The sequence below is a fragment of the Chaetura pelagica genome, unplaced genomic scaffold (assembly GCF_000747805.2).
Source record: "Chaetura pelagica isolate M959 unplaced genomic scaffold, ChaPel_1.0 scaffold79, whole genome shotgun sequence".
Classification (NCBI taxonomy): domain Eukaryota; kingdom Metazoa; phylum Chordata; class Aves; order Apodiformes; family Apodidae; genus Chaetura; species Chaetura pelagica.
The window spans coordinates 5,694,120-5,716,862 of NW_009969339.1; the positions used below are offsets into that span (position 1 = coordinate 5,694,120).

General features: G+C 39.1%; 1 protein-coding gene across 1 annotated transcript in view; it reads left to right on the top strand.

Annotated features, from left to right (window-relative positions):
• KIAA1549 (KIAA1549 ortholog) overlaps positions 1-22,597 on the top strand; it is an 84,021-nt gene extending 61,424 nt beyond the window's left edge. Inside the window, exons 12-19 of the mRNA XM_010005813.1 lie at positions 4,667-4,872; positions 6,543-6,766; positions 7,862-8,006; positions 9,642-9,875; positions 10,903-10,955; positions 14,757-14,902; positions 16,703-16,857; positions 22,024-22,597. Coding sequence (XP_010004115.1) covers positions 4,667-4,872; positions 6,543-6,766; positions 7,862-8,006; positions 9,642-9,875; positions 10,903-10,955; positions 14,757-14,902; positions 16,703-16,857; positions 22,024-22,278 — 1,418 coding nt within the window. The 3' untranslated portion in view covers positions 22,279-22,597. The remainder of the gene's footprint in view (positions 1-4,666; positions 4,873-6,542; positions 6,767-7,861; positions 8,007-9,641; positions 9,876-10,902; positions 10,956-14,756; positions 14,903-16,702; positions 16,858-22,023) is intronic.
• The last annotated feature ends 146 nt before the right edge of the window (positions 22,598-22,743 follow it).

A 22,743-nucleotide genomic window follows, 5' to 3' on the forward strand; every position in this document is an offset into this window, starting at 1 on the left:
CCACATTCATTTTTTAAAATCAAAACATTCTTTTAAGTTTTTTTCCCTATTTCAAAGTGTGTGGTTCACTGTAGCTACACAAACACTAAGTGTTTTTTTTTTCTGAGAACCATTTGCATTTAGGTGGCATGCTCCTTGCTTGAGGTTTTAGTTACCAGATCTTGCCTTAAATCCCAGTAGTCTTCCTAGAGAAAATTCTGATACCGAGTATCTGGTAAGGGAGTCTGTGATATTCCCATCTGTTCTTATTACACATGGCCTTGGCAGCAGCAGAAACTGAGAAGAAGAAAATATTGACCACATTGTGAGTGCTCTCGTTGGTATATTGAATGTTTTTGCATGTACTCTGAAATACTGGCTGAGGTGTAAAGATGACTTCTGAGGAATTAATGCAGTGCTAGTGAAATTCAGATAATAGCAGACAGTCTTCAATTTTTCCTTATGTTGAAGACAGGAGATTGAGGATGACGTAAGATAGTTTATATCAACTGCTAGCTCTTGAGTGGCTAAACAGCAAGTTCAAATAGTATGAGTGCTAAATTTGCACAATGTGGACTACTCCTGGAAGAGCAAGTGTGATGAAGCTGGCTTTCCTCTGTAACAAGCATGTAAGAAAATGCAGTGCAGGACCTGCTAATGTGACTAGAAAGTTATACTTTATTAATCAGTTAGTGTTTGCTGCATGTACTGTACACAGTTTACAAAAAGAAGAGAGTGTACTGGTGCTATCTATGTTTTCAGTGCCTTAGGCTTGCTCTGAGGACCAAAACTCTGGCCCAAGTACATATATACGCTATGACAGAGCTCATCTCAGGATGGCTTATGAGTTCCTCCAACCAATCTGTCTTCAGTTCTGTTTCCCTGATTTGCTGCTCTCCCAGTTCTTGTTACCTGGGAATTCTGTTTTTGTTTCTTCATTTTCCATCTGGCTTACAACTGTTATGTAAAGCTTAACATGCCCTTTTGGTGTGGAAGTGTTAGGTATTGCTGCATCTGAATTATCTGGCAAAGGCAGCAAGGATATTGTGTAAGATATGTCCTTTTCACCTATCATGCCCTCACTGATCAAATAAACTTTTTTTTTCAGCATTTGGTGTTTGGTAATCATAGGGACTATTTTTAGCATCCAGAATTGGAGGCACTGTCTGCAGAGAGCTCCCTGTTAAATGGCAGGTTCATCTCCCTTTGTGTGCAGCTGAGACTTGGCAGTTTGATCCAAGTTCATGCATTTCATTCAAAAGTAAATGCAATCATCTTACTGCTGTGTTTTTTTCCAGCTGAATTATTTGTAATAATTACTGTGTTGTCTCTTCTTTTTCCTTTATGTTATCAGGAGCAAACAGAGTGGGTAAGTAACGAGAGCTGGCAGCTGAGTACAAATATGGGTAGAGGTGCTGCAGTAGCTGCAGCTATATTTTAAGGATGGAAAGATTTGTTTTCTGAGTCTAAAAATCAAAAATTGCTTTTTAGCCACCAAAGTATAAAAACTACTTAGTAACATATTACACTCATCCAACTTAAGCACATTTTTCTAATATCCTCCCTATTCTTTCAAATTATTAAGGTAAAATCAACATGAAAAAAGCAAAACTGAGGCAGCTGTTGGTCCTGAAACTAGCTTTGTATAAACAAGTTACAGATAGTGTAGAGTTGGTGTCTTTCTGGAAGCCCCAGACTTTGCAGGCTGCCCACAAAGAAGCACAAATATTTTCTCATGAGCTGGTGATTCTCTCGTCAGGACTGAGATGTCGCAAAGATGGGACAGGAGAAAGCTGGCACTGTCTTTGATAATGCATACCTTAATCTAGTGGTAAATTAAGGACTGTGTCGTCTGATAGCCATTTCCATCTTCTCATAGTAGAGAAGGATGGATAAAAGGCTACCTATGATGCTCTCCATTGTTGGTTTTGTACAGTTAACTAATGAAGTGTCATCAGCTGCATCCTGGGGCCATAATCTACTGGGATAGAAAGAAACTGAAATTTATCTGAAACTGGGCATACCCTGGCATGCATCAAATACCAGTGGGCCACTGGAAGATTCCCATTGACTTTACCTGATTTTGGATTAGGATTTATGCAGTTTGGTTGCTGTGTGTCTGTTTTTTTTCATTCCAAGAGGGTGCAGGAAGCAATAGTCTTCCTCTGTCTCCAGCTATATCGGGTTTTGTATGAAATCGTGGCCTTCTGCAGAGCAATTGATTTCCCCGACATTTAATTTCAAGTAGTATTTTCAACCCCAGGAACAATGATAAGTGTTGATCCTGACCATGTGACCTATATGGACTGGTTCTTTAAACATGGTCTGTCTGGTATTTAGATATTAATTCTTATCCACTGTTTTTCAGCCTCAGCTGTCAAGTCTCAGATGAAAATTTCATTCATGTAGTGCCACCTGTAGTTTTATAAGAAAGATTTTCTAACCATTGACAATAGTGTAATATAAGAACTTTGAAATGAGAAAGCATTTTTATTTGCTCTTTCAAAACTTCTAAAGGACCTCATTCATGTGTTGAGTTAGAAATAATTACTGCTGCTGTTGTATGTGTACAGCATTGTGCAGTTCCCAGCTTTCTTATCTACTTTACTGTATTTCCGTCTTGGTTTGTATTTATAGACACATTCAGTGTATGCACGCTGAGAGGATTTAAAGGTCAGATGCAGCTCATTAAATTTTTTGGTGTGTGTATATGGGCATCTTTTCTGCAAAAGAGAGCAGTAACATACGATGTTACTGTAGAGCCTCACCAAAATTTGACAGTGGGGGCCTTTGCCACACTTGTTTATACACTTGTTTATACATGCAAAAGGAAGGGTTCAGGATGAAATTATAAAGATTCAGAGTGAATGCTCAACATAATTGTACGTGTTGCACCTTCTTGACCAGTTTAGACTTAAAAGTTTATGTTGGAGGTCAGTGAGCTTTGAGAACTGCTGTTAGACTGGAAAGATTGGAAAAAGTTACTAAGGTGTGGGGAAGACTGGAAAGATGGATGCAGTTCAGATTTCCATTGTGCAACAGGATTGCTCTGAGGACTTCACACTAACTACTGCTATGTGTCTTGTGCTCTTCTCTGTGAGAGACAACATTTCCATGCTTCTAAGAAATGAAGATGGGGTTGTGAAGATGACAAATGTTATAGATCATATAAACAGCCACAAAAGACAGATATATTTCATTTAAGCTTAGTGTCTTGCAGAACATTTGGGACACAAAGATCTTGAGTGGAACTGTTTGCCTTTTTAAGGACACTTATACAGAAAAGTCACATTTATAAAATAATGCATACCATTTATGAATGTATATATTTGACAAAGCATTGATCAAGTTTGAGAAATGTGAAAAATAAGAATTTTGTATAGCTTGTGGCCAGATTGACTTCCAGCCCAAAAGTAATGTGCTGTGAATATAATGAAGTGTACTGTTCCTTCCCTCTCCTGCTCCCTTCTTATACTAGAAGAGGAAAGCAAAGGAGCAAATAATCTGCCGTGATCTACAGAAGATAGCATTCACTTTTCTGAACTGTATACTTCATTACCATCACAGTTTGCAAGTGTATCAGAGCAGTGGCTGTTTTCTGTTGGAGATGTATCTGGTTGATCAACAATTGATTCTGTATCAAAATCAAATCAGATTTGCCTCCTGATTTGAATCTGAGAACCACAACCCATTATTGGAAGTCTGTGCAAGGATGTGGGACTGTGTCCCTCTACTGTCTTGTGTTACTCTATAAGAGTCACAAATCTTAATCTCTTATTGCTTATATATTATTTTGAGAAGCAGTTTGAGAATTTGTGGCATTAACATGTGGAAAAGACTAAAGTTGATTTTGCAAGTCTTCAGTGGTTTTTGCAAGTGTAATCTAGATAATGGTTCCTGTTGTAAGCTTAGCTCCAGAAACAAACATGTTTATGTTCTTAACTGCAAATGACTGGGGTGATCCTGCATGTTTCAGGTCTTTCTAGTGAGGTGACTGGCCCATTTCTGTTGAAGTGATTCACAGTTGGCAGGACTAGGATCACAACTTTCATGTATATTGGTTTCCATAATGTCTTTTACTGATTGTATTTGAGTTGATTTAAACTCTTCAACAAATTACAACATGGCAATGATTGTGCAGCTTGCTTATTACTATGTGAATGGTTTGTCCTCTCGCAGAGAAGAAAACATTTACTTAAAATTTTTAATCAGTAAAATGTCTGTAAAATTATTTATGTTATGTGGATTTCTAAAGGGTTTTTGTTTAGTTCATGTATCACTCCTATCACTTAAGAAGTGCATTTTGCAGTGAGACATCTTCTATTGCTCTTTGACGAATTTGCATGTCCTTAAGTACTGATAAGAAGAACTATTAGCAGTGTGCACTTGAACAGTTTTTTTTGTGGAATAAATAGATTAAGATTTTGGGGATTTGCAAATGCCAAGAGCTTGATATACAGAAATAAAAAATGACAGCTCACCTTCTGGAAATATAATGGGAAAATGTTTATAAATTTCAAACCACTGGATAAATTTGTACACTAAATATGAATCAGCTGGAAGGCCTATAGGGCAACTGAAACACAGATGGAGATCATGGTAGTCTTGTAGCGTAGCATCTGTAGAGCTTAACATTTGACTGAGATAACCGTAGCAGCACTACTTTGTATTCATTCTGATGATTTAGGGCCTCCTCAGACCAGCAATGGAAATGAGCAGCACTCCTCAGCCTCTATCTTTGAACACGTGGATAGGATGTCACGTTCCTCAGATGCCAGCAGACGGGTCCCCAGCAAGATCCAGCTGATTGCTATGCAGCCGATGGCAGCCCCTCCGGTTCAGAACTCAGTGCTTTCTGATCGCGTAGCTGAGACCAACAAAATTAATAAAGAGGTATTTTTGAAGTTCCTTGAATGTTTGTGGAGGACTTTATGCACAGCTAAGAGGGAAGTGAAAGGTATCCAGTTTCTTGTTATCAGGAGTTCCTCATTACTTCCTGAGGAATTTTGACAAGCTACAGGAGTGATCCCGTTTCTGTCCAGAGAACTACTCTGACTTGTTTTGAAGAGATAACCTAAACCAAAGCTTAAACATTAAGACAGGAGTGAACTTGATGGTCAGATACCTTGTTTACCATCCTTTTGCTAGGACGTGGCTTATGACGGTTGTGTTAATATATGTGTGAGAACTGGAACATCTGGCCCACCTTGGTTTTCATTCTACACCACTTTTCAGCAACTTGGGATGTAGGTTATACTAACAAATTCTGGGCTGTGAATTTGCAGCACATTCATTGCTTCCAGCTTCTGATGGGTTTATGTGACAGTAAACATACAGAAACTTCCTGCTTTCTCTGAGGCTCATGTTCCTGTAAGCAGAATATGAGCATGCCTGGGGCATTAAGAGAGAAAGTAATGTGCTGTAAAACCATATAATACACTGCCTGACAGTACCATGTACCTACATCCTGGTTTCATACTGGGTGTAAAATGGCATATTCTCATAATTCAGAGTGGAAGATGACTCAAACCTTCAACAATGTTAAGATACTGTGTTTCTGAGTACCTTATGGAAGAGAGGTAAATACCTATATCTGACAAGAGGGGCTGCAAAACAGAAATATCATTATATGGGCAGAAGAGTATAAACATAAAGAGTGAGCCTGACTTGTGTCCCTTTTATGCTTTTGGATTTTCATGAGAGAATACACACAAATCAATTTTTATTTGGTTTTTAATTCCCTGCTGTAGATGTGTTCCAGACCTAGGCCAGCTCAGGCATAATAGTTGTGCTACCTGGTCTGGTGCCCAAGACTTTCCATTTTTCCAGGACTTAAAAGTGTGGTGTTACGATAGCTTTTCCTGCATGATGAGATGCACTTCAGGGAATTTGAAAAAAAGATGTGAGAGAGGAATGAAAGCTCAGCCTGCAAGAGCTGATAATGCCATGCTCATCTGGGGACCTGTGCCCTTGTATTGCTGCTGGTTTTTTTTGGTTCTGAATAGCTTGTGACATCCTCTTATGCTTAGCAGAGGCATTGAGTTATGAGCTCAATTAGCTCCTTTTAAGTTTTTATTCTTGCATGATGAAGGTTATTTAAGTGAATGGGTGACAGACTTCAACACTATTGATCAAATGTATGTCCATTTGACAAGTAAAGGTAGATGTAGGCTGTACTGATTAGTCTTATTTTTTCAGAGCAGTGTTGCTTCTGGCAGGCAAACAGGAGTTTTTTGTGTTCCTCCCTCCTTTTGTTAACAAACTGCCATCTCTCTCTAATTACATCTGGTGTGCTGGCAGTTTTATTGTGTGTTATAGAACATCTACCTGCAGAGACAATGGGGATACTGCAAAACAACCAAGATAGAAATGTGTTTTTACAAATTGTATGACTTATTTTAATCCTTCAGAGATTTGGAGAAAGGAGGGGGAGGAGGGAAGTAGGGGCTGGCAAGGAGGTGAGGAGGAGCGATTTACAGAAAAGCAACAAGAAGTTCTATTTGCAAAAACTACAAATGAAAAATGCACTTGATTTTTTTTTTTTTCCCCCTTCCTTCTTTAAGATACAAACAGCCCTGAGGCATAAATCTGAGATTGAGCATCACCGCAATAAGATTCGTCTTCGTGCCAAGCGCAAAGGGCACTACGAATTTCCAGTGGTGGATGATGTGGTGGTGGTTGACTCCAAAGAACAGCACAGAATCTATCGCAAGGCACAGATGCAGATTGACAAGATCTTGGACCCTGGAGGCAGTGTGCCAACTGTCTTCATAGAGCCCAGGAAGAGGTAAGGATTTCAAAGATAGGAAAGAAATCTTGATTTTAGAGTCAATATTCAAAATAGATCAGACCTGTACTTCTGAACTTTCAGAGTTGAATTTGTTATCTAGGTGATCTAAGTATTTTTACTTATTTCAGTATAAGCCGATATGTTTTGTTTTCAAATTATTCTTTTACAGATTCTCAGGGGTGAATTCTCAATAAATAAATGAAAATGTATTAAAACTGTCTTAAAGCAATTTCATAATTGCTCTGCCTTTTGTTTTAATAATTTCTGAGCGGTGTAGAGGGATCAAAATTGCAATATTAAGACTAAAAAAAGAGATGTGGAAAATACAAATTGCAAGAAATAATATTTTTGTAAAGGGGGGAAAAGATGCAAAGGAAGGAAACCCTTAACTTAAAAAGCATAAAGATTCTGAATTTTAAAGGCAAATCCACACAGTAACCTTTTACGTATTCCATCTGGATAAGGAGAAATATTTGTCAGCCTCACTGATCTGCGTTTCTGGCCTTGTATTTCCAGAGAAAGTTTTCCCTGGGCTCTGTTTAGGGGCTTATGAGCCCTGGCACTTTGTTTCCAGAGCACTCTACTCTGTGTCTGCTTCCACATGGCTACGAAGTAGCTTTCCCCCAGCTACATGGGTTCCTCAGCTGGTTTGCCTGGTAGGATTAAACCCACCATATCAAGTGCAAAGCCTTGTTGGCAGTGTGGTGTGTTAGCCTAATGCAAAGGTATCAGATATTACTTTGGGAGGTCTGAAGAGGCACTAGTGGTGGGGGCTGGAGCATGAACAGCTTTGAAAGATGAATGTAGAAAGGAAGTCAAACTGGAGATAGTTTGAAAGAGGAAGGAGACAATTTGGAGAACAGTCAATGAAAGGAGATGCTTGAGAAGAGATGTTCAAGGCTAAATAATGGGGTGGCATGAAAAACTGGGAAAGGGAAGGGAAACTGGGCTGAGGCAAGCATCACTTGGATGTAATGGGCAGAGAAGTTTAATCTTGAGTGGGATGAGGCAAAAAATTGTACAAAGAAATGAGATTACCCTTGTCTTGTTTGTCTTTTCTCTCTCTCTGCTTTTTGTTTTCTTCCCGTTAAGTTCTCGTGCAAAACGTTCTCCCAAGCAGCGCCGGCGACATCAGATAAATGGTAGCCCTCTTGATGTGGAAAAGGACAGGTTAATCACAACTGACAGTGATGGGACGTACAAAAGGCCACCAGGAGTCAATAATTCTGCATATATTGTATGTATGTCTCTTGAATGACAGGAGTGCTCTGATAACTGTCATGACAGTTGTGACATGGGGAGGTTTTTGGCCTTCTGACTATAGTCTGTATAGCTAATTGCAGTCACATGTAGTTAGCTTGTAAATCAAAGTGAAGTGAGGATTTCACTGGCAGTCTGTCAGCATTAAGCAGTTAAATTCTGCCAAGTATTACTTGATAATAAAGAGACCAAGAACCAAAACCTTGTTTTCATTAGTGCAACTGTATTATGCACAGGAAAGTGTGCTTGGCATGTGCTACTATATGTTGAGCATGGTTTTACTCTAGTCCAATTTGCTGGATGTTATGTTACTGAAAATTTCATCCTTTACTTTCCCAGAGTGGAAGACTCAGTTCCTTCCATGAGAAATTTTCTCACCTTTAAAATGTGGGAATTAATAATTAACAAAAAAAACAACATGACTTTGTACTGCAGTAACTTGAGACAATTCTAGTGCCATGTCTTGATAATTAATTTGTTTCCTGTCTAAAAAAGGCAAAGACACCGGAGAATGCTTCTATTTGGTCATATTTATGTCATAAACTGTATTTAGGCATCTTTATCCACTTCTAGGCAGACTTCACTAAGTCTAATGCTATTATTGGAAACCTGTGAACAGTTTTTATCTTGAAAGATGGTTTAATAATTTTAAGAATTTCACCATTCACTGCATATGCAGTGAAGTGACTACAATGTTGATTTCTGTGCTTTCCCTCCTCCTTCACACAAGAGTGTGATGAATTTGATGTCACGCAGCAGAATGAATTCTCATCTGAAACTGTTTAATTACGACGTGTCGCACAGCAAGCTTAGCCCTTATGGCATCTGTAGCAAGACAGTACTCAGAATACTGAGTTCCTGATGAAGTAGAGAGACTTTTGCATCTTGTCAACTGATTTTACAGTCTGCATGCAGTGGTAAGAGTGAGCTTTGATAATAAGTAATGATTATGCTGCTGCAAAGCTCGTTTAATTTCCTGTTACTGAGGGACAATAAGCCCATATAGGAAGATCCCAGACAATAACTGAATGCCTCATGTATTGCTGCTATGAAGCCCTCACAGGAATCCCATGCAGGTGATGCACAAGTTCAAGTTCCATGCAGCTAACCACTTAGCTGCTTAACAGATCTCTCTGTTTTTCTAGGAGGTAATAACTGCTTAGTATTATTGCTGATGTGGTCAGTTGTAAGCTAAACACTGAATTAATTTTACTGAAGCTGCAAAAGCTGCAGAGAAGTTGAAAATGTAGACAGAGCTGATTGATTTTCTGGGTGGAGTAAACACACTGTGGATTACTTCATTCCATGCTTGCAAACCACAGAATTCCTGTTATAGCTGAGTAATTCCTGCACAAGGCTCTGCTGCCTTACCTGAGATCAGTCTTTCAGATCACATGGAATGAAGCATTTGAACAACTGGTGTCATGTATGTGCATGCTGAAGTGGGGAAGACAAGGGGCAGGTTTTGTCCAGCAGCAGCACTTGTGCCATTTATCTCACTGTGGTTCTGGCAGAGGAGACGTTGCTCAGAATTAAGGCTGACAGGGACTTGGAAGCTGGTTGTTCATGTCTTTTCTCTGGCTGCCCTTCACCTTCTTTCTGTTTGCTCCAGTCTGATCCAGACTTGCCTCCTGAACCTCAGACATCATCTTCAGCTGATCTGGGGAAGTTCCCTGGCTTGCCTTCCCACCCAGTCTCGCAGTATGTCCCACCACAGCCATCCATTGAAGAGGCTCGGCAGACCATGCACTCACTGCTGGATGATGCTTTTGCACTGGTGGCTCCCAGCAGCCAAGCAGCCAATTCCACGGCCGTCACACCGCCCGGGGGCTCTGCAGGACAGCCGGTAAACAGCACTCCTGCTCCAGCAGGGAGGGGAACCAGTTGCACCCAGTGGGGGTCACCTTTTGGTCCAACTCAGGCAATAAACAAACCATTTAATGTGAGTGATGCAACGTAAAAGGCTTTTCTGGGCAGGTAGTTAGCACCAGTTGAGCTGTGGTCACTGTTATTGTGCCCTTGCTGACAGGACTTGGAATGCAGAGTGGTTTCTGGAACCAGAGGAATTCAGGAACGACCATCACAAGATGGTGACACTGCTTTTTAAGCTGTTTGGATTCTTGTCCCTTTTCCCATCCCAACTACAAGATGAGAAGAGTTCTCTTTAAGATAACTTTTCTTCTCAGTCACAGTCTTTCACAGATCAGTCTTGTTATGTCCAATAGTAAAACTTTATTTTTTAAAAATATGAGTCATTTCATATTTTGACAATGAAAAAAGAATGTGTTTGGCTTAGGTAATCTTTTTTAGCAGGGTATCCAAATGCTTTCAGGAGTTAAGGGGAAGGGAAGCAGTATTTCTGTGTATTATTTTTTGCATTTTATGGAGCACTGAGAGACACATGGGTAGATTTTTAGGTCATCCTGAGTTCCACACCAATTTAGTAGAAGTTTCATAATGCCCTTGGAGTGTTGAGTCTGAGTCCTGTGGTCTCTCTGCTGCAGTCTGATGCTGGTTGAGATATAAAGAGATTTCCAAATGCAAATCTTGGTTTGCTGGAAGTTTTATGCCAAGTAGACATTGGAGCAGCCCTTATATTCTGCAAGTGAGAAAAAGTATTTTTGAAAGGTTTTTAAGTCAAGACTCTGGTCAGATAGAAGAGACTGCTAGCCCACTGCTGCAGTGATTCCCAGGTCTGGGAATCACCTGTGTGCTGATGGGTTTGTCAAAACTACACTCTTATGATTGCAGTCAAGTCACACATACAGGCCTTCTGATCTCTACCCTTTATCACTTAAAGGCTGACAATGGACTTCCCAGGATATGCATTTTGATTTTAATTTGTTGTTTGATTTTTTTCATTCTTCTGACAGAGATATGTGGAATTTGGAATGACTCCACCAACAGCACCAGGTCTACTACCAAGGTAGCTTTTTGCTGACAAAATTATCGTTATTATTTTCCTTGCAATTTCTTGTTCTTACTGGCACAAGTATATTATTATGCAAAGTACTGTATAAATGAGAAGTTACAGGAGTCCAGATCCAGCCTGTGTAATTTATTTATGTAGCAAGAATCAGAAATATGCATGCTGCATGGAATCCAAGCCTCCATTTAAAATTAATGCATTTCTAGCCCCTTGGTTATAGAGATACCTTTCTAAATAACTGAGGAAACCACTGAGTTTCAGTTTTTAGAGAGGTTGAAACAGTTACTCAGATGCATGTAATTCTCCCAGTGCTTTCACTTTCATGTTGTTTCTGTAGCCTCAGGGTCACACTCACTTGCAAAGCTTGCAGGTGAGTAATAGAATCATTCTATTTTTAACCAAGTTGAAAACAAGTTAAAGAGCATAGTGACCCTCACATAGGAAGCCTGCCTTGCAGGCCTATTCTTATAAAATGAGAAGGGAAGAACAAATTTTCCATCTTCTCCTAGCCTTACCAGGGGAGAATTATGTAAAGAGATTAAAACAAGTTGTCTGTGCATGAATTTGGACTCTTGCGTCATGATACCCACCATGGTCAGACTTTGTGTCATCCTCTCCAAGCTGCTGCAGCCAAGGTGGTAAAAAGGTGGCCTCATGCTGCTCCCTCATTGCCTTCTTACAGCTCACCCTCTGAGATATAATCCCACTGGTATCAGTGTCATTAATTAGGTTTCACTTAAAGTCTTCACTCCCTGGGAAACTTGATGGAAACTTACCTGTTCTGCAACCTGATTTTGAAAGGACCAACTAGAAAAGGAGGAGTCTAAGCACATTTTCTTACTTAGGTCTTGATTGAAGAGGACATTTTCAGTGTTTGTGGAGCAGACATGAAGTGGCACACAGTATGATACACAGTGTATTTTTTGTTATGTAGGTTACCTTAAAGGTTATGGGTTTTGAGACTGCCAACAGAAAGCATAAGGAATTGTTTGTTACTGAGGATTTTCTCTTTGTTGGCTTGTTATGCATTCGGAGAAAATGTGATAAATTGATCATGAAAGTATTGTAACCCATGTTAATACCTCTGAGCAAGATAGTGTCTTTGCAACATATTTTTTGTTCAGAAGTTAGTCAGCCTTTGGCATAGACACTTTGGATTCTGTAAATTACAGATTAATGGCACCATTGCTAGTAGGTCAAATTCTGGCTCTGCCAGCGGCAGCAAATGAAGTCATCAATCTGCAAGGTCTTTTGCTTTAACAGAAAGAATTCCCTTACATTTTCTTTAAAATAGAAGGTTTTCTAAAGCTTGGTCAATAGAAAAAAGTTGTCATGGTTGTGGGGGTTATGCTCAAATTCAGAAGATAATGAAAAACAAACTGATAGAACAGTGCACCAACTGGAGGAAGGAAAAATAACCTGAGGTCAGTATGATTAGGTGCCATGTATCAATGTCAGAGTCCATTGGCTTAAATATCCAATGTGTGGAATAATAGTTGGGTGCCTGTACTGGTCTTTTTTTTGTACAAATGCAGTCAGCATCTTTAATGGGGTGGAAACAACCTGGGTAAAAAAAATAAACAAAAAATTAAATGTAAAAGACCTAGGTCACATAACAGCTAGACAAACATAAAAGGCACAATGAACAACTTTGACCAAAAAATGAATATTGCATTATGCAGCAGAGACAGAAGTACTTAGCTGTTGTATTAGAGATGTAAAATTGATTTTTTTGGGCTGTGTCTCCCCACTTAATTAACTAACTGGAGATTAATACTTTTTTTTGGGTGTGCAAAGATAAATTGAAGGCTGGGTCTTAGTCTGGAAACAGAAAAGACTAGGAAGCTTGTATGATACAGATTCAGAGCTGTATCCCGTTTTTGTACTCTTCTGTTGATCTCTGACTTTGAAGAATAGCTAAATCTCTTATAAGGAATGTTGAAAAGAGAGGGTGATTGGTTATTAAACATGCACCTTTCAAGTGCAAACCCATCAGCAATAAAGGATATACTTTCTGTCCTCTTAAAAATTGGCACAAAAATAATACATTTGCAGTAATGTTGAGAAAATAGTTTCTTTGGGCGACATAAAAAAAAATTGTAGTAATTAATCAGCTACAATATTCCAGCTCAGTACTGTAGGTGTAAAGGGCCAAATGATTACATGCTTTACTGATTGCAGTGATTAATACAACAAAAGTGACATTGGTAAATATTACCTACCTATTCAGGCATGTATTTTAAATAGCTTTAGGTCTGGTTGGAAATGGTTTGCTCTGGATCTGCTGAGTGAACAGGTGGGATTGTATGCAGGGGAGTTGGGGAAACTCTGACAGTTCCACAGTGGGATTGTTGCAGCTTGAACCCCTTATGCCTGCTACGCTTAATACCGTATGCCAAGTAGCTAGTACTTTATAATTACTCATTTGTGCTTTATTAGGTTTTTATTTGGCTTTATTAGGCATTTTATTATCATGTCAGCTTTCTTTGCTGTGTGACTGTCATACAAAGTTGTGATTAGTTTTCCAAATAAAGCATAAATCAAGAATAATTTTAATTATATGAACTCATGGGATTTTCCTGTAAAACAAAAGGGTGTAAAACTGAGGACTTGAGGAATGGGATAAGTTGCAGCCCACAGCTTTAGTAGTGCTTAGATGCTGTTGTGGCAAAAGACACATAAAACTCACCCCTAGTCCTCACTTTTAGTAATTTTAAGTGACTGACTTAAAATGTTTGTCTCACTTTGCTTCTTTTATACTCACCAGTGAGAGGCTTCTGCAGAAAATGATTTAGTAAACCTACTTTTTTGCTTCAAATGCCTATTGAGGATCTTGACTCTCTTGTTTCATCATAACTGGAATCTAAGAGAGACTAACCTAGTAACCTCAGCACCTGAAGTCTGGGCATCCGCACCTCCACCATGTTGAAAGGGATCAATAATCCTTGAAAACTCAACTACCACCAGTCTTTTAAAACAGAGTCACTCCCTGCCAGGGTTGAGATATGTTAATAGTAAGCATGGGAGAAAGGTAGAATTTGCATCCTTTTCTACTTCTGGCTGTGAAGGAATTACAGGGGTTTTTTTACAAGTCCATTACCTTGGCACAATTAATGAAGTTAGATTGTTGATGATTTCCGTTGTTAATGTTTTCCAGTAAATAAATAACAACGACTGCCAACATCAGCTGGCATTATAGGAAACATTAAATTTTAGTACTCATTGCATCTCTTTATAGGTGCTAATGACAGCTTTCAGTAGTCTGATAAATCTTAAAGAGCAAAGTTTTTAAAATTTCCAGAAAAATTATCAGAACGCTTGATGAAATAATGATTGTTTGTGGAATACATGTGTAAGGCAGTTTGCATGGTTTGATTTAGACCAAAACTGTGCGCCCAGAAATTCTTAGGTAAGAGTCAGGTTTGTTGCTAAGATAAGCAGCTGCATCACTACTGAAGGGGTTTTTTTTCTTTTTCCTTTTTTTTTTTTTTTTTTTTTTTCCCCCCCCATTGATGATTCTTTTTCCCCCAAGGGGAAAACAAGATTTGTGAACTTTTTTATCTTTATTGAGAGACTGTGACATGTGAAAAACACTTGTGTGAAATTTTGTTAGATTTTCTATGTCCTATTTCTGTGTAGTGCAAGTCATGAAGGAGAAATATGTTAATTAGATGTAATTATTTTATTTAAGGTTAAAATATACATTACAAGGCATCACAAGGAGTTGTTGTATGAGTTACACCTGCTTCTGCTTAGGCAATTCATTTATTTTAATCTTGAGTCCTTACTTTTCCACAGGCAGAACTTTGGGCCAGGTTTTCTTCAACCTGCAGAGTTAATGCACCCAGACCAGCAGCCACCTGAGGTTCAATATTCCTCCAGAGGGGTATACTCAGAGGAAATGCCATCGGTGGCACGGCCACGGCCAGTTGGAAGCACTGCAGGTACCCTTTAGTTAAGTTGAATATGCACTAAAGTAACTGATCGTTTTCTGTCTCTACACTTACACTGGGGTCACCATGAAGACATCATTCTTCTTCAGCTGCTACACCTGAAATGTGGTCCCTGTCTTCACTGCCAAAAAAGCGTGAAGACAAAATGAGGTTAACTTTAGATCCATAGGATCTTGCAGAAAAATGCAATGCTTTGCCACCTTTTTAGTATCTAACAAGCATTGATTATTACATGGTGTATTTAAAAAAAAACAACAAACATTCTCTAAGAATGAAAAAATATTTTATTGTTTTAGAGCATACAGTGTATGCTAGCTTTCTACTGCTGACTGTTTCTTTTGTGCTAAATGAGCTAACTGATGCACCCCAAATAAGCCTGCTAAATAACAGTTTTACTTTCCTGCATCTTTATTTATCATTTCTCTTCCTAGAAATGGGTGAATAAAACTAGGATCTTTTAGCTTCTGATGATACTATCTATTGCTGCTGTCCCATATGAAATCATCTTCCCTGATTTGGTTCTGAGATAATTTCTGTAGCACTCAATAATACTATCACAAATAAGATTCTAACATCACATCTCAATTAAGCAGAAAACGCGGATTCTGAGAATAAAATATTCTATTCTTATTGCAAATGCCACAGTTAATTCTACCCCCAGAGAAAAATTTTCTTCCTGGCAAGTTGGAGAAGATTGGAAATAAGACCATACACTCATGTCAGAGTCCTAGTTTTGATAGTTGCTGTCCTCTCCCTGTAAATGTTAATGAATGAGAATGACAGGGATGTAGTGACTGTTCCAGTTTAATGATGGCTATTTCATTGTCTGATTCACAGTATTCTCTAAATGTTTATGTGTATTCTGCTTTAAAATTTGGAGGCAATTCAGATTATTATTTTTTGTCCTTCAGTGTTATTACATGCAAATATCAAACTTCTCAAATATTGTGGGTTTTGACATGTAAATCACACTGTTGTTTTGGTCTTTTCCTCTGTTTTTGTACATACACGCAGGCAGTTTTATGTATCTGTGGGTTTATTAAATGTGTTTCACTTCTAATGAATCATAATAAAATACATTTTGTTTCCCAGAGAGAGGAAAGTGAGGAAAAAGAAAAGCTGGCATGTTGTTACATGTCTCTTGCAACTAATGATGGTGGCTAACCTTGCATGTGTTTGAAAGGAGAGGGAGGGGAGGGACAGGAGAAAGGAGGAGGTTAGCTTTCAGGCTGAAAGGAGATAGAGTGTGTTCTGACCTTCTCATTAGTCAGCGACAGCATTGTTTAATATTTAACCACAAAGCAAAGCTGAAAGAGCCACTTATATAGTCATGCATTTTCTTCTGAGGGATAGAGTAAAAGCCATTCTGGAGGGTTAGGGTCTAGCCAGTGTGATGCAAATAAGTGTACCACAGGAGCAAATATCTTCTCTTTGCTGCTAAGTAATTTATATTAAATCATTGCCAGGGCTTTCAGTAAACTCTGTTTGGAAAGGGCTGGCATATTTTTGGAATGAAGTGTCATCCACGTCTGAGATGCATGTGTCTCAACCTCTTCTTTCAGTGCAGTGGCAATGAAAAGCATCACACTCAAGTGAACAGCACAAAATGCACGTAACTTTTCCTTCTTTAATCTACACTTTAGGCCTTCTTTCTGCTGATTTATTAATTGCACAGAAACGGAGCTCCACTTTCTTCTTTTCTCCTGATTCCAACAAAATTTTATATTGTCATTTGTCTGCCCTACGAACTTGACTGTGTATAAAGATGAAAAACCAATATTTGCTTTTAAGGTTCTCAGATACAGCACCTCACTCAGGTGGGAATTGCTAGCAGGATCGGAGGTCAACAAGTGGAGATCCCCTCAGGCAGAGCAGGGCATGGCCAGCCGGGGGGGCCAGGGTGGCCCCAGTACCGTGGAGAGGATGAATATGCTAGGCGAGATGCAGTGAGTACTGTGTTGCACATTTGCATAGTTTCCAAAGTAGTGCTATGTTCGGGTATTTTTTTTTTTCCTGCATTACTGCTTGGAACCTTTTCCCCCTGGAATTCTTTCAGTTGCTTCTCTGGCATTCTTTGCTTTGCTCTTCGAACCCTCGTTAGCTCTTCTAACTTTTGCTTGCTGTTCTTTCACCTTTGCTTCTAACTGCTTTCTCTCACTTTACCGTAACCTTTTTTTTTTTCTCTCACTTGAGGCCTTCATCCATTAATTGCAGTTCACCCAGTTCTGCTTCTGAGCTCCAGCAGAGGTGGATACTGCTTTCCATTTTCTTCTTTGAAATATGCCTCTGTATTTTGAGATCATTGTAAGTAGAAAACATTGAATTAAATTGTCCCAGACTATCGTCCTACTTTGTACTGGTACAGTTCTTTTGTCTTCGGTGTCAGTGCGCAGCAGCAGGAGTCAGGGCAAGGTACATAATTGCATAGAACAGTAGAGGTGTTTCTAAATAAGTTATTTTCCTCACCTCAGTCAGCCGGATGTGGTAAATTATGATGTATTCATTTACCAGGGTTGCCTAGGCAGCCATCATAATTTCATGTTCTTGGCAATGGTGCTTTCTAGAGGTTGATGGCTTTGACTTAACCAGATGTGAGAGACTGAAGATGGTATATGGCCTTTCCAGGAAAGATACAGTTGCCTGCTACCAGTCCATGTTTGATGTACTTACATCCTGAAGCAGACTGACGTGTGACAGCTTTATTGTAGTACTCTTGCTAGTGATAACTTTATGCTCCTTCTTTTGCTCCTTTGCATTTTTCTGGTTTCTTCCTGGAGAGAGGGAGGAAGGAAGGATCTCCTTCTTTTGCATACTTAGGACAGTGTGTGCTCACACTACTTGAAGTTGCTTTGCAGTATTGCATGGTCTTGAAATGGCTTTACATAAAGAAAATGCAACAGGATGGGCCTCATCGTTAGATTTTGGTGAAACTGAGCTGCCACCACTCCAAATGAACTTGAGAGGAACACCGTGAAGCTATAGAGAACTGGGCACACTAGAAACAAACTCTTGATACTATTCAAAAACTTTTAACTGTCAAAGCCAAAATATGTATTTGCCTAATTTAATTTGTTGTCTGTGTTTGGAACTGAATGCCAGAACACCATCATTTCAGTTTATATCTAGAAGAGCACTTGCATGAGAGATCTTAGTGTCTCTCCTGTTCCATTTTCAGAGGAACTATTAGGTTACCATTCATTGCTGCTTCTTATAATCTCTTTCTTTTCTGAAAATGACTTTTTCTTATCTAAATCTGTGGACCTTTCCCTTCTATTCCCCAAATACATGTGGAGCCATTACTTTCTTAATACTTTATTACTTGAATTTCTAACATATAACTGAAAACTAAATTAATCAGTATCTGAGAAGCTATTCAAACAGTTGGCTTTGACATCAGTTACCTGTGCAGCTCTCAAAGGTTCATGTGATTTGGTTGCAGTTTGCACAGTCAGTCACCATTTTAGATGGGTACATGTCACCTCAATCCTGGTTGACATCTTTTAATTAATAATAGTTCAGAGACTTCCTTGGCTTTGACAGAACATTTTGCTCACTGGTGGCTGCAGTTTATGCTACTGCAGTGTCATTTTTTTTCAGTTTTATGTTGTTGACGTTTGTGGTGTTGTTTGTTTTTTTTTTTTAAAAAAAAAAAGAGATCATGGACTAAAAATACCTGAGTATTGTCACATTTAGTTGTAGGTGAGCTCACCTAGTGCCTGCACTTTCCTTTTCATTTGAAGAATTGTTTCTTTTCTTGCAAAATAATATTCCCATTAAAAAATAACAAAAACAAAAAACAACCAAACACCACATTATGAGATGAGCCCTAGTCTTGTAGTTTTTGTAGTAAAATAATTTCCTTCAAAGTTTGGATTCCTTCACTAGGACAGAGCTCTAAATTTGTCTTTCCTCCTTCTGGAAAGGAGGATTTACTTAATGACAGTCATGTTCCTTATGGTGCAGTATTCAACTGATCCTTTGTAAATGGTCTTACTGTTCCCTCATTCTGAGCAAGTTTCTAAGATTAAACTCTGTCTTTAGGAAGATTAGACCTGTAGTGCTCCTCTCACCAGCAGACATGAGAGGGATCTGCATTTATGTTCCTGCAATGCCCTGTTTCTCACAGTATCCTCACCTATTATTCCTGCAGTCCAAACCTGATTTTCTGCTGGAATGTGACCTCTCCCTTGCATCTCCCGACCCAAAGCCAGAGTGCCGGTTACCAGCAGTTCACCTTAATTCTCCATCTAGAAGGCCTAGGCAACCAGGATAATTACAGCGTTTCCTTAGCTGATGCAAAGTACAACACTGGTCATTCGGGCAGCAGAACAAATGAAGCCTGGATTCTTACAGATGTGTGTAGTTTCTTGCATATCTCTACCTTCCTTTGGCCACCTGGTGTCACCTCCTGTCCCTCTACAGTCCCCTGTAGCTCTCCACTGTTCTCCCAAGTCTTCTCCAGGTTTCCAGTGGTTCCCCCAAGTCACCCTTATTGCTTTACTCTATTTTCATGCTCTGTCTGCTCACTGTAGTGTCTCTAAGCAATCTCACCACAGTTTGTGTCTCGTGTCCCCTAGGCATCCCCTGTGAGATACATGCTGGCCAACAGGTCCAACTGAGCTCAGCCTAACCTGGCCTTTCTGCCACTCAGAAGCAGATTCAATAATAGCACAAATCAGGTTATGTGTAATTAGCTACCTGGTTTTGTGAATTTTATAATACCTATCTCTTCATACATGTACATATGTGTGTGTGTGTATACTTATACATCCAATTCAGTTGAAATTGGCCAGAGTTTTCAACAATTAGTAAACGGAGATGAACAAATTCACAATGTGATCTCATAAATCATCATTACTTAAGAAGATTCAATAAAGATAATTTTTGTCAGCTACTTTGTATGTTAATTATAGAGAAGTTTCTATATAAAAATAAATAATCTATATATGCCATATAAAATTATATATTGTTACATATGTAATATCATGTAATATATCAATGTATATTTTTGTTAGTAAAGAAATTTAAGAGTAAGAAAAAAATCACAGAAATTATTCTGACTCTTTACTCTCCTTATTTTGCTGTTGTACTTTAGTAAAGGTTAGGTTCCTAAACTAGTTTGGTTTTGAAAGCTGTCAGGCCTGTTTAATTCTGATGTTATATATGAGATCACTGAAATAGACACTTTTTTTTTTTATTTTGAGATATTTAAGGAAAAGCTGATAACCTTAGTGTTAAAAAAGAGCCACTGTGATCATCGACTGTTCTTCCTAACTTCCTCTAAAAAAACATTCTTATGGTACTAATTCAGTGCAGTACAAGGTAGGAGCTGAATCACCTGATGCATTTTAACGTGAAAGTAACCTGAACATAATTTAGGTTGCTGTTAAAACTCCTATGTCAAGGAATGTTTGCTTTTAATATTTCTTTATGTCATCTCTTTCCTATAAACGCATGGTGTACTTCTCAGGTTTGCTAACTCTAGACTGCACGTAAGGATTAGTTTCAGGTTGAAATAAGGATTAGTTTCCGGACTTCAGATTGCCAAATGAATAATTCTGAGCAATCGAGAGAGCCATTAATTCATTTCTGGTACTAAAATCACCTCCCTTTTATAAGAAGTAAGATGGAATGTTACTTGGAAAATCTTCTTTACCTATCATTCTTCTCTTAAAGCCTCTTTTCCCCTTAATCTCTCTCCCTAAATTAACCGTGTAAATTATGAGTGCTGTGCAGGAGAGTCGGAATCTATCATTCTACTTGGTACAAAAATTACTTAGATTTTATTATTTTACATTATGAGAGATGTTAAGGAACATACTCTTGTGCATTTTTGTGTTCCCTGCACACTGCTGCCACAGTCACTCCATGTCTCCCATATCCTTCCCAGCTTCTGCTTTGTAATCCCTTCATTTCCCTCCCTCCCCCTCACCCCAAATCCTCTTCTATCTGACCTTGCTGTCCTTTCATCCCTCATCAGATTGCTCTCTCTGCTACTACTTAAGGCTTATCCACAGAGAACAATAGTGCTCACTAAATCATGGTAGCTGGGATCTGAACTTGCTGCAACAAGCTGCTTCTCATCCCCAGTGCAGACCCTTGCAAAGGGGATTATGCTGCTTTGCTCCCAGTTGTGCCCTCAGCAAGGTGTGCTCAAGACCTATCCAGTGTTTTCTTCTCACTGTGTCTCAGCCTTCAACAAATACGAGGCAAGAGAAGATGCTTCCTTTAGGGATGTCAGCTGAAATTCAGATTTTTGAAATGTTCCTTGTTTGTGTCCATACTGGGAGTCAGTGCAATCACATAGTATACTGTAAATTTGTGCTTTGTTTTAGTATAAGCAGATTTTTTTTCCAGATGACAAGCCCATAAACTCAGGCTTCTCTTTTGTTTCTCTCTTGTTTTGTTAAAAATGTGTGTTACTGAACAAATGCAAAATTAACCCCTTTCTACCCTGAAACAATGGTTGTCCCTAAACTGGGATAGTGTTTCTCAGATACAAAAAGAGCTGTTAAGTATAGAAACATCTAATCTTTTTAATGTGAATAATTTTCTCCTTCTGCTTCTTCTGTCGACCGTGTTTTCCTGGACACTGGTCAGTCACAGGGTCCTCACAAATGTACAGGCTGAACAAGCAAGCCAGGCAGAGAAGGGGGAGGCCAAAGCAGTAGTATCTCTGTTTATAGGTAGTATGGAAAAATTATAGGTGGGAAGAGACTGATTTGCCTGTTGTCCTTCAGGAAGTTGTTGGAAAGGCAAGGAAAGAGCAGCCAATTTTGTTGACTTCCAGTTTGGTGTTTTCATTCCCCACCTCCTTCCACTTTGGTTTCTAAACATTAGTACCACAGATTGGAAAGGAGGTCAGACTTTTTAATGGATACTTTAAAAGATTTTGAAAATCCCTGAACTTGAGGCAGTCAAGCAATTTTGTATACAGTCTTTTTGTGCTCCACAAGAAGAATCACTCATTCATACAAGAGAAGAACAGTGGCAGCAGATAGAAGCATCTCCATGCTGCTTTCCCTCTGTTCTTCGTCTCTTTGCTTTCGTGTCTTTTCTGGGATTATTGTGTTTATTCAGAGAGTACAATAATGCTTTCTACCTTTTTCCAGACACATATGCATGGACACCAAGAATATTCCTCCTCACCAGTATTCCAGATGCCGAGGACTTCAGCCAGGCAGCCTTCAGCACCCCCTGCTCAGCTTCCACACAACAGCCTTCAGGGCCAGGGCCTTTGCTACACCACCAGTTCCACTGAGGACCTCCAGCCAGGTCACTCTTCAGCCTCTCTTATCAAAGCAATTAGAGAAGAACTTCTACGACTTTCTCAGAAACAGACAGCAGTGCAGAACTTCCATAGTTGATTTAGCATTCCCTTGCAAATCTGCCAGGTATCTGCTTCCTATGGAAGCAAAGACTTAGAGGACATCAACAATGTTGTTCTCTCAAAAGAAATGAACTTTCACAGCTCTGTTGACAACATTCTGGAAGAAAATGAAAAAGGCAGGAAAATGAGGATAGTGAGGAGAGATGGGAGACAAAGAGGGAAAATCATTAGTGTCATCACAAGTAATATTAATTAATCTGCTAATATTACGGTGCTCCTCTTCTCTCCCCACCCTCATTCAGCCTAGCAAATACATTAAACCTTAGGTCACAAAGTCAACACTCCAGCAACAAAGAAATCACAGGAACAAACTCCACATGTGATAGACGCCTTTTTCTAAGGAAGTAGGTGAAGGTTGGAATAAACTGAGATGACATTTTGCAAGAGATTACAAGTATTCTGATCTCTCCAGTGCTTATGGGGAACTGGTTTGTGTTGTTGT